Source organism: Anomalospiza imberbis, chromosome 6 (assembly GCF_031753505.1).
Source record: "Anomalospiza imberbis isolate Cuckoo-Finch-1a 21T00152 chromosome 6, ASM3175350v1, whole genome shotgun sequence".
NCBI classification, from domain to species: Eukaryota; Metazoa; Chordata; class Aves; order Passeriformes; family Viduidae; genus Anomalospiza; species Anomalospiza imberbis.
In genome coordinates this window covers 58,825,369-58,842,408 of record NC_089686.1, presented here as the reverse complement: position 1 = coordinate 58,842,408, position 17,040 = coordinate 58,825,369, and the positions used below count along the sequence as shown (strand labels likewise).

General features: G+C 41.2%; 1 protein-coding gene across 13 annotated transcripts in view; it reads right to left on the bottom strand.

The window, feature by feature from the left end:
- Nucleotides 1-17,040, bottom strand: part of BMAL1 (basic helix-loop-helix ARNT like 1) — a 48,910-nt gene that overhangs the window by 20,324 nt on the left and 11,546 nt on the right. For 8 of the 13 annotated variants that reach the window (XM_068194674.1, XM_068194682.1, XM_068194681.1 and 5 more), the window contains exons 2-3: nucleotides 3,473-3,596; nucleotides 2,643-2,790 (exon numbers count right to left, since the gene is read on the bottom strand). In XM_068194674.1, coding sequence (XP_068050775.1) covers nucleotides 2,643-2,782 — 140 coding nt within the window. In that variant the 5' untranslated portion in view covers nucleotides 2,783-2,790; nucleotides 3,473-3,596. Of the gene's footprint in view, nucleotides 1-126; nucleotides 216-2,642; nucleotides 2,791-3,472; nucleotides 3,597-3,713; nucleotides 3,958-5,180; nucleotides 5,835-6,282; nucleotides 6,306-16,769; nucleotides 16,794-17,040 lie in introns of those variants that run through there. The other 5 variants (XM_068194679.1, XM_068194680.1, XM_068194676.1 and 2 more) reach the window with 5 other exon arrangements.

Sequence of the window (17,040 nt, the reverse complement as noted above, 5' to 3'; positions counted from 1 at the left end):
GTGAGCGTTTTCTAAAGAAACAGGCTTGTTCAAATTAATCTACTTTCTGAAAGAATAATTCTGCTTTTTAAGAAAAGAGAGCATAGTTCATTACACTTAATGTGAAAAACTAATAAAATAACTAACCTAAATTATGTTATGCAAATCATTGAGATACTGTTTCATCTTCAGAAAGGAAAGATCTGTGCTTTATGCGTGTTGTCCTTGTGGTTAGATAAATGGGATTTCAGAGGACTCTGAGGCCAGAAATAAAACATAAAAATAAAAATAAAGTATCCCAAGTTTCTCAGTTTTTGATTCTTGCCCAGCAGGACAGATGCACATTTTGCTTTAGACTAAATCCCAAGATGAACTTTTTACAGACTTTATCATATTACAAGGAAATTAAACAGAATTTCTACATGCAAACTAACTGCTGGCACCACTTCAAGACTGTAAAGTGACCTGAAATACCACTGAGCTTTACCATGATAAGAGGCTATGTTTTAGAAAAGCCTTATGAAAAAGCCTTCTCATCTCAGCCAATAACATACTAGTTATTCCTGTTCAACACTGGACATGAGCCTTCTTAAAAATATACATGGTAGCCTTTCATGTATGGTTCACTCCACTCTCAGATCAATTATCTTTGTGATTACTTTTAAAATAATATCATAATAATGCTAAATGTTTTCTTCATCTCCTAGTCTGCACACCTGAGTTATTGTCTTAGCCACTGACTGCTGATGCTCACAATTTAACAGCCCTTGTGACACCACCTTTAGCTCTGGGATATTTGTGTGTAAAAACCCCCCAGAAAGCCAAATCTAGAAGAGGTACAAGGTAAGTTACTAATGCAATAGGGAAGTCTGTTTTCTCATCATGTAATATTTCAATTGAAAGCATGACTCCCAAGAAAAGAAATTTACTGTTCATAGTCCTGTGCATGAAGCCTTGGACAACAGCATTTGACCGGCCCTTGCTGAAGTGACAGCAATAAGCTGGGCAGGGATTTTCCTGGAGGAGTTGCAGCACAAAGAACTAAAGAGCTGTTGTGGAGAGCTGAAATTGCAGCTGATGACTCCTCTTGCTTGTACTCAAGAGGTGATCAAAGAACCACCCTAAAACACTGGTCCTGCCTCCCTTATTCCCTGGCTTCACTGGTACAGGAAGCATCAAACTGGGCTCTAGGATGATTTATGTAATAAAATCATTAACAGGTAGCAGAAGTTGAGCAGTAGCATTTTGGAACATTTTCCCATACATACACATAAAAGAAGGGATCAAGGTAGTCTCCCTTAAGTTCTGCTTTCCAAGAGGAACATTTAGTGGCCACCATTTACTTTGCAACACAAAATGAACTATGGTATGACTACACCATATGTAGTGGTGTGGAGTGCATGACTACAAAATAAATAAACTTATTTTACTAAGGATTCAAGGAAACAGAGTTTTCACACATTTTAAAAAATGCACACAAAATCTAAAGGGCAGAATTATACCTTACAAGAACAAGCTGTCTTTTGGAAAAGAGGACTTGAGTAATGCTTCCTATCCAGAGTAATAAAAATGGAGAAATCTTTTCTAGAGAAGAGGAAGTATGAGGAAGGACTGAGGCTGTTCACTCAGTTTTGTAGCAGTCAATTCAACTAGAGGGACACACGTGCTTTTTGGGGAGACGAAAGGAATTCAGAGAGGTATTTAAAGTTTCATGCCTAAGTTCTCCTAAAAAGAATCTAATTCTTAATTGTGATGCTCAGCATGGATTAAAAATTCTCCTCCTCCTTGTAAAAAGAGCTGCCAACAATCCAAAGGCCCTCAGCAATAAAATCTATGCTAAGTTACATAAAAATGGACTCTGTGGCTGGATGAATAATGGATGTGGCCACTCACAAGTTCCCCTGCAGCCACACTTTGTAAAGTTACAACGCAGAGGAGGCTTGCACAGGCACTTGCAGTAAGTAGGTTGCTCTTGCTGTTCCCAGTGCAGGAGACATTACATGTCTGGGAGTTTGGCAAACTCTGCTGTGCCCTTCACTATTCTAAAGCAGAGGGGGTGGGTTTCCTTCTACAGCTGAGAACCACTACAAGATTAAACCAGCTGATTAAAAGAAATACAGCTCTAATACCTCAAACCAGAGACTATTCAGATTCATATTCAAATGAGAGCCCAAAACAGCTTAATCAGGTAAAGGTTGGCAGCACATTGATAGGAAGTGACTAAATAGGAAAAAATAGGTGAAGAAAAGGAACTACTCCTAGTTTTGCTTCCACTTTTCAATAAATTTATTATCTTCCCCTTCTGTTAGTCAGACATTGTATTTCCTATGTAAATGGTCAATATAACCAACCTTCACACAGCACATTTCATCAGTACTAATTCCATTCTCCCACCAGCCAGAATCTTTACTCCTCAGACTTACCCCATTTGACAGCCATCAATTCATCAATTCTAGCTGCACTGAGATGACAGCTTTATTATTATTACTATTAAATAATGAACTTGGCTCTCAGTACATAGTAGCTCTCTTCTTTATTAAAACCTTTAAAGCAGGTTGTAAAAAAGACGTTATTTAAAAACTGCTTTAAATATTTCTATAGTCTTCTATTTTTGTGTTACCACCTCCTTTTAGCAGTGCTAAATCAAGAGAAATCCAACTTACTGATAATCAGTTGAGCTTCCCTTCCTTTTCCTATTACAGTCCATTCCTGAAGTGCTAAGGGAACTGGAGATCAAGTCAGCAGGGTCTGGTGACATAAAGTCACTAATTGTAGAAGATATGTCCATCCTTTGGTCTGCCATTGGACTGTCTAACATTAGGGAAGAAATAAAAAACAACCCCCAACCAGAAAACCACTGCATTAATATAAGCAGATACTTAAATATTTTTAACCAAAAAAGTTATCTCAAACTTAGCATCCTTAAAAAACAGCAACAATCAGTTTCTGTTGTTTCCTACTGCTATAACAGGTAACTTCTCCCTTTCCAGTTACTGCTGTATGGAGTATTGCACACAAACCATGACCATTCTGAAAACACATTATGTAACACAAGTGTTTTTAAAGATTTGTCAGAATGATCTTGAACTAAACCAGGCTTACTCTTATGTTACCTGGCCAGCCAGTTGCTTTTTCCTAACAGGAATAATTCTGACAGGGAACACTTGTTTTAGTGTGTCTCTGCATTTGAAGATCATACAAGAGCTCACAAACTTTTAAAGTTCTATTTCCACTGAATTCAGAACATTTCCATAGAAATAAACACCTCTGCACAGAAGACTCCACAAACAAAGATAATATAACCCAATGGTGGTCAAAGAAGTCTAGTTAAAGGTACAAATTAATCTAATTGGCTTTTTAATCCTCTAGGCTGCAAGTAATTCAAATCTTCACTATTTAATCCTCTAGACTGCAAATAATTACACTGTTGGAAGAAAGCCTGTGAAAAGTTCCCTACTAAATAGCATCAACTGTGAAAGAGAAGAGGCTTTACCTGAAGGCCTGTCTTGGAAGCCTAAATCCACCTGGGCAAAAATGATGATGCTCAGCCCAAAGCAGCTGATAACCTTAGAACTCTTCCATGCCTCATGTTCTGTTGGTCAAATACTTTCAAAAACCTGAATGGGAGGGAAAGCCAGCAAGCTTAAAAAACACTTTAAAAACAATTGGTTTAGACACAGTTTACAAAAGCAATAGGTGTTTCCAACTCAGGGATCAAATACTCATTTCCTTACAAAGTGTAGAAACTTTACCCATCCATCCAAAGGGTTAGCTGTTGGGATCTGCATCTCCAATGGACCAAGCTTTGGGCAGAAGGAATCTCTGGCACCACCTCCTTTTGGGCCCTTTTTACCATCCTCTGGTGTTTGCACATACCCCCTCTGCTCACAATGATCACAAAATAACAATCATGAGCACATCTGCTGTCAGATGCTGCCAGAATGAGTTAAATTGCTGTCACAGAGCAAAGGACAGGCTTACCCTTCAGTCCTGACTGCCTTACGCTAAGGGTGGTCCTAAGTTTGGGCTTGGCTCACAGTTTTGTTTTCCACTGTAGCAGCAGTTGGCATCTTTGAAGGACAGGGGTTAAACATGGTTCTATTCTGCAGGCTTCAAGTTTTATACATAATGCACATCCCATACTACAACTCAAGCCCTCAAATGTGTCTCCCAGCTATACTACAAACATGTGGATGCCCTTCCCTTTCACACTGCTGTCACAAAACAAGTTTTTCAGCAAAACCTACTACGGAAGATTTAGAAACTGTTTGACATTTTCCTCCTGCAAGGAAACTTCCAAAGTCCATTGGACACAGTTTTCTGGCTGATCCACCTGTGAGCATCCTGACTGCCTTCCCAACCTGTGACAGCAGCAGAACTTCCCAAGTACACAGAACAAGCAGCTCCCATGACACTCTCAGAAGTTTACAAGAAAAACGTCCTGTCAACATGACCACACTGTAACCAATTCTGCTGAAGCATGTATGTAGACATGTTATGAGTTATTAGCCAAAAAAAAATCTAAAGTTGCTTGTTATCATTTTCTTCAGCTCTGCCAGAACCAGAACAGCAAATTCAGAATTTCACAAGCTTAAATTATCTAAATTTCTGGTCCTGGAAGGTCAGGCAAGTCAATGTCTTGGTACCACAAACTACTGAAGAAAGGATCAATGTTGTTCCAGCAGCAGAGCATCCAAATTGTTGCTGAGAGCTCATTGTCCATCTCACCCAACAACTTCTCTGTGGTCCTTTCCCAACCCCTTTCCATTTTTGAGAATGTGTGGACATACTGGTAGAGGCACATTAAGAGGTCAGCTGGCACCCAAACTGACCTAAAGCTAAATCAGTACAAATTTAAGTCAAATTATGAAATGCTACTGAATCCATAACCACATTTGTTTTGCTTTCATTCACACCCATAGCTATTTGTAGGTCAGGCCCTACTGTCTCCCTGTTTTCCCAGCTGTCTGCTTTGTCCCTCTTAGCCCCAGCAGCCCAACAGCTACAGACTCAATGGTGTTACTGTGGTGGATGAGGTTGCTGCATCTCAATTTACCAGTAAAACCAGTCACTGGCCATTTCTCTGTGCTTGGTTCAGACCCAAACCCATTATCTTCAGTCTCAGTTGATGTGCAGAAATTAGCTATAGCTAAACTTAGTTTCTGAACACCTCTCTGTGTGAGGGTGCTGGCTGAACTCACATTTTACTGCATTAGGTAACTTCAGGGACCACCTATGATGACCTCAGACAGAAGGCTGGGATGAGCTGGAATGAACAAAGGAAAAAGGGGGTGGAGGAAAAAGGGTTTGTAATACCAGAGTCCTCTCTCTTTAAGAATGCCTGCAACAGTAAGCATTTTAGCTTCAGAACCAGAACACCACACAGGTCACTGTGCACTAATGCAAAAACCAAATTGTTGTTCATCTCAAACAAAAATTTCATATCAGTTTTATAGAAAAAAAATTAAATCAAGTATCCATTCAGCTCTGCTGTTTTATACCTGTCTATATTCGATAGATTCAAAGCATTTAAGTGTCTTGACCACTTGAGCAGAAAAAAATACATAAAGAGCAGAATTCTTAATTTAATTTTCAGTCAGCCCTTTCTCGACCATGTCCCAAATGCTCACCCAGTCCTACATTTTAGCATTACAGGAATTAAGAACTATGCATGTCTCTTGAAATGAGTTTTAAAGTTAAGAAGATGTCAACTCAATGATCAGAGCAAAAATCAGCATGCCACACTAAATAGTGAACAGTTTGGAGAAATGTTTTTTTCTCAAGGCTGTCTTAAAATTCTAGGAAATTGAGTATTTTCTGTCTTTTCAGCCTCCATCTGCTGGATGTTCAATGCCTAAAAAGAATTCTCTAGGAGGAAGTACACAAAAGTCACCCAGATATATATATAAGCAAAGTTCAAATTTTTCATTTACGATGCCAAACTTGTTGCCAAAGTACTCTAAGGACCTACTTGAAAAAAATGTCATGGAGTCTACTTCCTGATTGAATTCTCCTGCAGAGGAGAATCAAATTATATTTGTCACTGTATCCATGACAGTTTGTCTCTACAGCCTGTTTGGGACTCCTTCCTTGGGATTCCCTTTCCTTGCATTTCCTCTTCCTCTGATCCTCTAGGCTAATGAGACAGCACAAATAAATCTTACTGTTCGTCCCTTAAAAAAAAAGTGAGATGACACGTGGCCAGCTTAATCATGCAGCAAAGCTGATCACGAGTACACAAACACCTCTGAGCAAATCAAGGTCACAGCTAAAGTAGGTCAGCTCCATGAGCCAAGCACCCACCCAGAGTCAGGACCTCTTTACACAAGCCCCATCAGCTCTGGTTCCCCCAGGCAAGAGGCAGCCATGTCCAAGGCACGCATGGATTTATTCTGAAAGAAATGCAATTCATAACTTTATGAATCATGAGTGTCTTGTATCTCAAAAGCGCAGTTTCGCAATGACAGAGGAAAACCGTGGTGTGGTTTCCTGAAGAAGTCATTGAAAAGATACTGATTGTCCCTATGGGTAATGGCTGAACCAAAAACAGCCCCAGAAAGGAAACCATCTACTTCCCTCCACAGCAGTATTCCTTTGCTGGAGTTAAGTGTCAGAGCACAAGCTGGTACAAAACAGAAAAAGAGGTTCTTCATCTTCCCTCGCAGCAGTTTGCTGCTGCTGGAGGCTCCCAACACACTTGCATGTGATGGTGGGGAGATTTCAGCTCAGCAGCACAAGGACTCCAAGTGTCCCTGGGATGATTTCAAGATGCAGACCAGCATCCATGGGCTCAATGCTGCAAGTAACAAGCAGCTCCTACATCAGAGCCTTTATTATGGAATACTCCATAGGAATCACAGGAAGATCTTTGAAGTAAAGCAGGGCGGTTTCCTTTGCCCTCAGTACTTAAGGAATACCTAAGTCAGAATACTTCCTATCTTCCCAATATATTGATACTGTTTTGTTTTTAATGGCTCCCTAACACCATTTGCAAGTACTCTGCACTTCCAGAAGAGAAAAAGCCCTGTGGCTTCCTCTCACATGCAGATGTATCTCACCACACTCTCTGGTGCAAAGAAGGGATTTTACCCTGGTTTGTTTGTTGAGGTCACCCTTTTACCGCCAAGTCCTCAGCATGCTCACCAGCCCTGGCAGCCTGTGATTCACATCTGAGTTTTGGAATTCCTCCTGACATCAGCAGCTCATGTTTGGACCCTGACCACACACCCAGGGCTGCTCCAGCCTCCTGCAGCCCCTCACAACAGGGCAGGGTGATGTCCTGCTCTGTGGAGGGCAGAGGCACAGCCCTCAGCTGCCCAAGAGACCCCCTCTTCCAAAAGCTGCTCCCCATCTTTCCTAAGCAAAAAGCAGCAGGCTGGAGAGAGGCAGCCCATGAATTTTAACCAGCCACAAAGCTACAAGATAAGCAATTTTGACATGGAGGGGGAAATGTCTCCAATAAAAAGAAGGAAAACCCCACATGCAGTTTCTCAGTCGATCAATCTGTTCAGTTACACTCCCATACCAAAAGCATCTGATCATCAGCAGAGTCTCTGAGAAAAGGCAGAACAGGTCACATCATGGCATCACCTCACAGCTTTCCAGACTCTCGGTGGTGATGGAGACACACAACAATGCATTTTAGCTTGCTCACAGAACACGGAGACTTCCAGATCAAGAGGGGTCTTGGTTCCTGTCTCTCCTTGTTTATGAGGGAAAGTACCTACAATCTTTACTTCCAGCCACTTTAACAAAGGATGTCTCGTTGCCTCAAAACCAAGAATAAGTGCTAACTAAAATAAGTTCCTCTTGCATGGGGGAGCTCAGAACTAAACCCAGAACACAGAAGTGTCTGAGCAGCACTCAGTAAATGGGAAGGATCACTTCCCCCAGCCTGCTGGCAGCACAACTCCTGATGCAATCCAGGAGGCTCTTGGCTTTCTTTGCTGCACGGGCACCCTTGGTGGCTCATGAATCATCAACATCTTTTCTGCCAAGCTCTATTCCCGCTGTTCAGTCCGTAACCTGTACTGAGACATGGGTTTTTTTCTCTCCAGGTGCAGGACTTGGCTCTTCTATTTCTCTTTGCTAACTTCCTAAGGTTCTTTCTAAGATATCTGGTGACCCTTTTCTCTGGTCTATAGAGATCCCCCTGCTTGGTAGCACACTCATATGGTGTCTCAGACACTCCTCCCAGGTTTGCATTTGTCTGCAGCTCTAAGTATAAAGTTTCAGACAGCATGGAAGGAAAGGAAAACCAACTGGTTCTGGAAAGAGAACCCAATAGAATTAAACAGCCTCCAAAAATCCTAGCTCATGCTCTTTCCTCAGTGAAGCAGACAAATACGTGTTTCAAGGTGGTGTAGTCACACGGGAAGGCCTTGTGGATAGAAGTATGGATCCACCTTCAAAGCAGAAAAGGAAAAATGGATCAAAACCTAAGCCAACCCATGTCACCTCCAGGAATCAAACCTGTTTAGACCAGCTGTGCTATGCATGAAGTATTTCCCTCCTTAACAGGGGACTGGGATATACCTGCTCAAGGTCTAGCTTAAAATTCTACAGAACAGCCACTGGAGACATCATCAGAACCAGCATCCTGATTATCCAGCTGACCCTCAGCCACAGGAGATTCCATTTCCCCTCACATCTCTAAAGTGTGTGCCTCTCTTCTCTACCTACCCACTGAATCCCAGCTGCAAGAGGGTTTCAACAAAGCTTGCCAGTTTGCAACCATTACTGAAAGCTTGATCTAGTATAAGCTCCTCGTCGGCCAAGATTAGACTCTTTGAGCTCTCATTCTTTGAAGGGAGCTTATGTTTGCATATTTCATCCTGGGCAGCCATCAAAAGGAAACATCACAAGGGAACTAATCAAGCCCTTGTGAAAAGGTGGTGATGCACACTCTTGGAAGTCAGTACTAACACACTGCTGTAACCAAAGGAATTTGGCCTGCTTCCATAATCAATCTGCCAGCACATGCCCTCCTCAGGTTCCAAGAAACTGCTTCCATGGGGAAAACAGAAAGGGACCTGCCCTTCTTGGAAGGCCAGGCTTGAAGGGATTTATGAAACCTCTACCCATAAAACAAACTGTAGCCTCTCTAAAGGCTACTGGAACCAAGAAGTACTGGTCCTCACATCAGCAGATACTGGGTACAGCTCCCAGTGCTGCAGAATTCCTAAACTCAGCCCCAGCACATGGAATGAGACTGAACCAGCACTTCAGGTGTCTCCACTGAGAGCAGGAACCACTGAATTCTGCCTCAGAGCTCTGCACACTCTGTGTGTTACTGGGTGCCTCATGACATTTTATAGACACACTGAGATCACAGATATTCTAGGAACACATGTTCATATTTCACCTCAAATGCCAACAGGGATACATTAAGGAGGGTTTCACCAGGAAAGTGTAGCTGCCACACAACACCTGTAAGCTAGCAGCTGATCTCCTACAAAGAGAAAAAAAAAGTTAAAATCAGAATTACACCCAGGTCTATCTGTCAATGAAAGATCCTCTCTCAATCAGCAAACTCCTTTGGATGTCTAAGGATTTCAACAGGTCCTGCTGTTCTAAAACATCCAGATTGATTTCACTGGAAAGGGATACAGCCATTATTCCATAAAATGGAATGAAAATCAGTCATCCCGAGAAATCCAGCTGCTTGCAGAAAAAGGACTGAGCCCAATGTCAGAAGTGTTTTAATTATTTAAACCCGAGACACCCAAGCCAACATACTTTAAAACAATGCTTCAGAAATGTTGTTCAGTACAGCATTCCAGAATTTCTGTAATATAAGTCATGGAACAAAGTAACATTAAAAATAGGGTTCACTAATGTTAAATGCTGGTAAAGTAAGTTCACAAAATCTATGTTAGGATGTGATATTTAATATTTATTCCAATCCTTATCAGAAGATAAGATTTTTTGTATATGTGTGAGAAGAAACAAGGTATTGTATTTTCAAGACTGGGGAGAATGAGAAGATTTAAAATTAAAAGACAACAGAAACTTTAAGTCCTTTGGGCCAGTTATTTCAATCTGCTCATTTGACATCAGAATTAATTGTTCTTTTAGTAAGGACAGAGTTAAAAGAAACAGACCCAGGCTCAACAAAGGAAATCTACTCAATTACTCTCAATTACTACAATCTAAACTTAGCTGAAGTCCTAAGTTTCCAAGCCAGGTCTAATGTGTGAGGGACCTAATGTTTCACAACCACTGGATGCAGTCCTTGCTCACTAACTCCAAGCCAGCCAAGGGATTTGGAGGGGGTGGGAGGCAGAGCAGGGTGTGTGAAAGACAGGAAAATCCATCCTACCATGTGGGTAAATCAATTATCCAACATTAATGGGCTTCAAGGAAAAACCTAATCAAAGTTGATATCTTTAATAGCTTATGTACTTTCAGCGTGCTTTGATCAGAAACACACATCCAAACCCACAAAACAACAAAAACCTTCTCAGCTGAGGAGGCAGCAGTTCTGTGAAGTCTCCCAAGTTGTACACATTACTTCTGATCTGTCAACAACAGAAGGTGCACTGTAGAGTTGACTTCAAAGCCAGAATTTTTGGAAGATTAGAAATTTCTCTGTAAGAGGACTGTACACAACCTGGAATGACATTTCTGGAGCAGGAGCAGCATACAAGATAGCAAGTAGGTAAACTACTTAACTCACTCCCCATGTTATACAAACAGTGGGAATTTACAATCAGTGCCTCTGTAACTCATGGCTGGGAATGGCTCCTTTTTGCACTTGCAGTGCAAGAGATGCCGCTTTTTGTTTCAAGATTTCATCCAACTCCTAGATTATGAGCACCAGTTTACAGCAGACAGATGTTTCAGATAGCTGTCTTAAAGACTTCAATTAGCCAAACAGAACAAGTAAATTTCTTATTGTTTAAATGCACATCTTCTAATCTAGAGATGATGAATAAAGCTCCACTGTACACTGTAAGTATTATTATGACTGCGATATGATCTGGACAAATTTAATTTCCTTACTGCAGCTCAGTGAAGCTCATGGATCCTCACAACCCAGCAGATATTCTTCCTGTAGTTCATAATCTCAAAAGTTGTCTTTCAGTGGCAGGAAGGCAAAATCCTCTTGGAAGTTCAAAGAAATGTGTCTTTAAAACGAAACAGCAGCCTAGCAAAACACTTCCTCATTTATGTCAAAAGTAGGGTTTTACCCTGTGATCACTGGCTTGGCACACCATGGAACCCCTTCCAGGGCTTCTTCCTCAAGCTCAGAACTACTGAGCTTGTGTACTTTAATACCTCTTGTTATAGGATCACTTGACTTTAACATTTCAAGTGAGCAAAGCTTTAACTCCAGTCACTCTTCTCACTGGCACAGCACTATCTTAGTACTCCATTAGTTACTCCAGCTTCCAGCCACCAAGTCCTTCTGTCAGGTCCTCATTTTCTTCCCTCCTCTTACTGCAGCATTGTAGGCATCCAAACCAGACAATACATTCAAGCCATGGCATGAATAATACTATCCAAGTAATATTTTCTCACTTGACTTTTAAAGTTTATTCATTATGGGAAGTTAGCAATTTTTCAGCTGAATAGATTGAACCACTACTCACTTCTTTTAGCCTCTGAAGTGCATCTATTAAGGTGAAAATCCTAATTTTCTTTTGAGTTGAACCACTTGGTCCAAATAGTTTTAAAGATATTGCACAGAGCTGTTTTCCAGTCATATTAATACTACAACAAACCCAAACACATTTGGCATGTACAAGACCTTTCATTCCGAGATCTATTGCCAAACTGCAGCTAAATACTTTATATCTTCAGGGAACAAAGCATTGGAACAAGAGGGCAAAAATATCACCAGAAGGAGCAAAGACAGGTGGTTCTATTTATAGCTGATACTTTCATTTCCAGTTTTTGCATATTCCCTCTGGTCCTGCTGGATTTCATTTCTGGCTGGAAGAAGCCACCCCTGCTCTCAGCACTCTGCCAGCCTGACAAAGCAAAGCCAACAGGCTGTCACTTTCCCTTCCATCCTAAAGTAAACCCTGGGAAAAGGAAGAAACTCTCACCCTGCCTAGAACCAAGCAGCTCATTCTAGCTGCCTCTCCACCATTTCCTCTAGCTCACATATCCTCAACAGGATATTTTTCCCCACTGGTTTTTTACAAGCTCTTTTTGACGTCACACAAAATCAGCTGTCAAATACAAACACATCACATCCATGTGAATGTCCACATTTCTTCTTTCACGCTATCTTAGAGGCTCAACTTAATTTTTGTTCTCCCGTGCTACCAGTGATTTTTGGATAAGAGGGCATCACAGCTTTTTGTTAAGTGCACAAGTCAGAATCTGGTAAAAAAAAAAAATCCAGAGAATGTACAATGATGGCATAGCTACTGTATACATTAAAGTTTGTGTGGAAACAGAAATTTGCAACTCTAAAATTATTGACAAATTTCCAGTTTTAAGAAAACCTCTCACCACACATGCATCTGCAACTGGAGTCCCTCTGTTGGTGGAACAACAATAAACACTGACATAAATAAGCTCAGCAGCTTCCTTTCCTCAAGTCACACTATTTGCCAGTTAAATCCAAATCAAACTAGTGAAACCCTGACACTGCAACAATTTAGCACTTCCTAAAGTGTTTTATGGAGAACACGTAAAGAAACACACATCAGAAGAAGATACACATGTCATTTGCAAGTCTCGGTTAATGCTCCAGTGTGGGATATAGATTTGTAAGTAAGCTGGCAAAAAGCTGATATGCCAAGACACACTTATAATGTATTGTAATTAGGAAATAGTTGGCTTCTGATTGTGATGGTGTGAATTATAGCATCTGTATCATCTCACCCTTCACATGAGACCAAAAACGGAATAAAAGTTTTTAAAACGCCTCTCAGTCTTCCCCTCTCTGGGTCAGAAAAGAACATAATCCGACACTCCAGAGGTAACACCACCGCCCATACCTGAAATCCAGGTTTTTGAAGGAGGGATTTGCTGCTAAGGCTGAGAAAGGCAACCTTTCCAAGCCATGACAGCTCACACTGGGGCATTATCCCACACTCTGCCCTTCTCAGAGAGCCACACAAAGCAGTTGGAAGCGCAGCCACAGAGGACACTGAGAAGTAGGGCAAGCTCCCAAGGCCCCCCGGGCCAGCACTAATATTGACACAGCACATTAGGAGCAGCATTGCTGTAGCTGACAACTCCCTGTCCAGCCAGAGCAGTGCTTGGGACTGCTGTGGATCAAGGCAAGGGATGGCAGGACAGGGATCCACAATGCCAACCCAAAGAGGTCCTTCAGCAGGACATTAAAGATGAAGTTAGATGTCTCACTGCACCATATACTGACCATTTAAGTGAATGCTCTTGGCTTCTGCTGCAGCACTAGCTACTTTTTATGCTTCCTTCTCTCTTCCTTGGATAAAATGGAATGTGCAATGTGACACATGTCCAAGGTGAGCCCCAAACACCCTACAACATGGACCTCACTAAAGCCAGCATTTTGAGCGGTTTTGGTTTTGAGGCTTTGTAATTACAGCATTCAAAGACTTGATGGAGTAAATCAAGTGATAGTTTAGGGAAAAAAACTTCAGAATATGGCTTGGAAAAAGTTGTATTTGTCTAGCTCAGGATAAGCATGAGATACTGCTGTAAACCTCACAGCAAAATTTCACAGAACAGCTGGTAGAACACCTTAGTGCCAAAGGGATGGCTTTACTTCCTTTTTTAGTCTCTTGTCACTCTTCCCCCAGATTTCCCTTCCAGTAATCCAGCAGAGACTTTTATGAAGTCCTCAGAGCCTGCCTGTACAGTGTGTTGAATTCATCAGGCTGAACAATAACTTGAGAGAAAGAACAGTCTTCTGGGGGCTCAGAAATCTCGAGTGCCTTGCTGAAAGGGCAGATGATACCCAGAAGCAGCTCAAAGCAAGGGGAGGAGACGTGCCAGAGAAGGGGAAGGGAAGAAATGTCCCATCCAACTACAGTAAGCAGTTAAAATATCCCTGTTACAGCGTTTCTGCACTTTCAAGATATTTTCAGCACTCCCACAGGATTGTTTTCAACACACAAATCCCTCCTTGGTTTGAGCAAGACAAGGTGTGCTGAAACCTTTCCACTCATCCACATCTGCACTGTGACATTTTCTCTGCTCTTTTGTGAATGGCAAGTTATTAATACACAGACACAGCAGAGGAGTATTTCCATCCACTCTGCAGTCACTACTGCAGTGGGAGTATAAGCTTTATTTTCTTGAGAAAGGCCTACAGCCATAGGACAGCCCTTTAGAGAAATGGCTGATACAACATATTCCTTTTTTGTGCCTCTGTACATTCACACTGATGTTGAGAACCACCACATTTCTAAACCCGTGACATTCAGCAGCTAGAGATACAGCTGGATACAAGCCTCAGACTTGCATTTTCCAGACAGGCTTTTAAATCCATGATTTCTAATTTAAATCAACAGTCAAGTTTGAATGTGTACTTTTACATTACAACTGAAACTGAAGAAGTTTTAAAATTGCTGCTGTATTTGGAACAAAGACTCAAGTTCCCAAATCATGACAGCCTTTATAAAGGCAGAAGAATGGTCAGGGAACACCAGCAGTTCACTTAATGGGATCCTTATTGCTATGCAGACATCTCAAACATTACAAAAATTAAAAATAACAGAAATGCAAGTTGGGAAGAACAGTGTGAAATAGACACACACATGCAAAAGAAGGGGTAAAAAATCCTGCCAAGACCAAACATGGGCAACTGAGGAGAAAACCTGTTCAGAAAAAACCCAACACAACAAACCACAGCCACCCAACCCCCAAAAAAGGACTCTTCATAAAACGGAAGGCTGCATGCTTGATTTTTAAAAAAAAAATATTTCTCATCCTTGACTCAAAGATCCATCCACACAACAACCTCCTTCCCCACCTAATCAAGAAGGGATGCAACACAGAGCAAAGGGACATCTGACTAACAGTTGCAACCAGAAGTTTCTCCAACCCATTGTTTTAATTCCAAAAGAGAACATTCCACGACCTACGCAGTCTGATCCCAGTGGACCTAGGAAGGATCACTAGACAGTTCACATTCCTCCTCAAAAAAGCTTAAGTAGGTTTAGATGATTTTATTTCTGCAAGTAGCAGACCTGTGCCAAATATTAATAATGCAGTCCCTTAGTTACCACTTACAAATGATCGTAATTACTTACAGCTCCTGAACAGAGGACAGCTTGGATACCATCCAACAAATCCCCAGCAATTAAATTTATTAGGAAATGGAAAACTTTCTACTTTCACTCAGTAGAACAATAGAGGCAATGAGTTCTGCTTAAGGAACAATGAAATAAACTGGTTCTCTTCAGCTTAGAAAACTGGCAGGACCAAGATCTACAAACTCATCAAACATCATGGGGACATCCAACAAAGCTTGGCTGAAAGGCTCAAAACAACACAGCCCTTCACATGAGGTGGAAAGTCTGTTGACACTCTCTGCCAGGTAACAGGAGGCCTAGAAGCTCATGTGGTTTGCACAGAGAGGTAGGACCAGCTCATGGAAAGGGATTCTGCTGTGGGTTACCACCACTTGTGGCCTGTGCAGTCCCTGAGCTCAAAATAACTCTGGGCCCTAATCCTACTCTTCACCAGGAGCAACTCACAGCCCTGCTGGAGACACGACTCTACAGCAACTGGGTCTTCTTTATGGCACACAATGGTCTCTCTTGCCTTCATTTGTTATCAGTAAAAGAACATGATCTCCATTTCTAAGTACTCAGAGAAACTTCTACTTACAAGTACGATATACATGGCATACTCACAGGGAAAGTGTGAAATATACAACATCCTCAAAAAACCCTTCCAGGTCAACTCTGTTTTAACTCACCTGCAATTATCACCCTACCATCACTCAGCACCAGGTGGAACATTTGAACTGAATCAGTAGAATTACAAGTTTAGCAAAGCAGTTTGTAAAAGCTTAGCTTATCAGAAAAAACCCAGTCTAATACAGGAAGCCAGGTTTATATGTTCGGTGTCTGCTTTCCTAAGTGGAATTTCAAATCCAGCTGAACTCCTCTGCAGCACCCAAAAACAACAGCACTGAGCAAGGAACCCCATAAAAGTCAGCAGGCACAAACCACCCAAAACAAACACCAGAATGGCAGACCTGAGCCTCACCTGCCAAGCACTTCAGTCCATACCTCAAACATCTCCTACAGTGCCAGATCTTTCCTATCATTATATAAAACTCTCAATTGTCTTTTTAAAAGAGGTCAAAGAGCCAATAAAGCAGGCAAACTGCTACTGATCATAGAATCATTAAGGTTGGAAAAGATCTCCAAAATCATCGAGCCCAACCTTTGACCTTTGATTACACATGGGGAAAAACCCAACCAGACAAACATGCTTAGATCAGAAAAGAATCACATATTTCAAAGGATCATGGACTAAAAAACAGATACAAAGAGTTCTGGCTTTTTTTAAGAGTCCTACTTTTCTGAAATGTTCACTTGAATCTCATGTACTATTGTGCCTTGACTTTAAAGGAGAAATACATATACTTTTTGTATGTATGTTTTCTTCAGTCACTCATCTGGTGCTCAACTGAAATGCTTTTTTATCTGTTAAAGTCCCTTCAGCTCTCTTCAAAGGTTCTGTCTTCTCTTCCACATGCATTGAATTTATTTGTTGTCCTTAAAGATACAAGCTTAAATTTATATTCTCTAAATTCTGAAGTAACTGACTAAACACAAAATATTTACCCTAAGCAACTGAACTGACAAATGTAAAGGCACCTTCATTACCTCCATGTTAAATCACTCCATCTTTGTTTCCCTAAATGTGAGTATCAGCTCCTCATGTTTCTGTCCCACTTTTGTCTCCCTCCAGTATCATTGCTCGAAATTTCACCTTACAGCAAACCACTGGTATTAATATTCTGTCACTGGTATTGATATTCTTATTCCAAAATAAAAAAGTGCTATATTTTAATCCATTCAATTATTAATATTACAGACCAAAAGTGGTGTTTGCTTTGCATTTTAGTTTTACTGAACAAAACTCATGAGTATTACA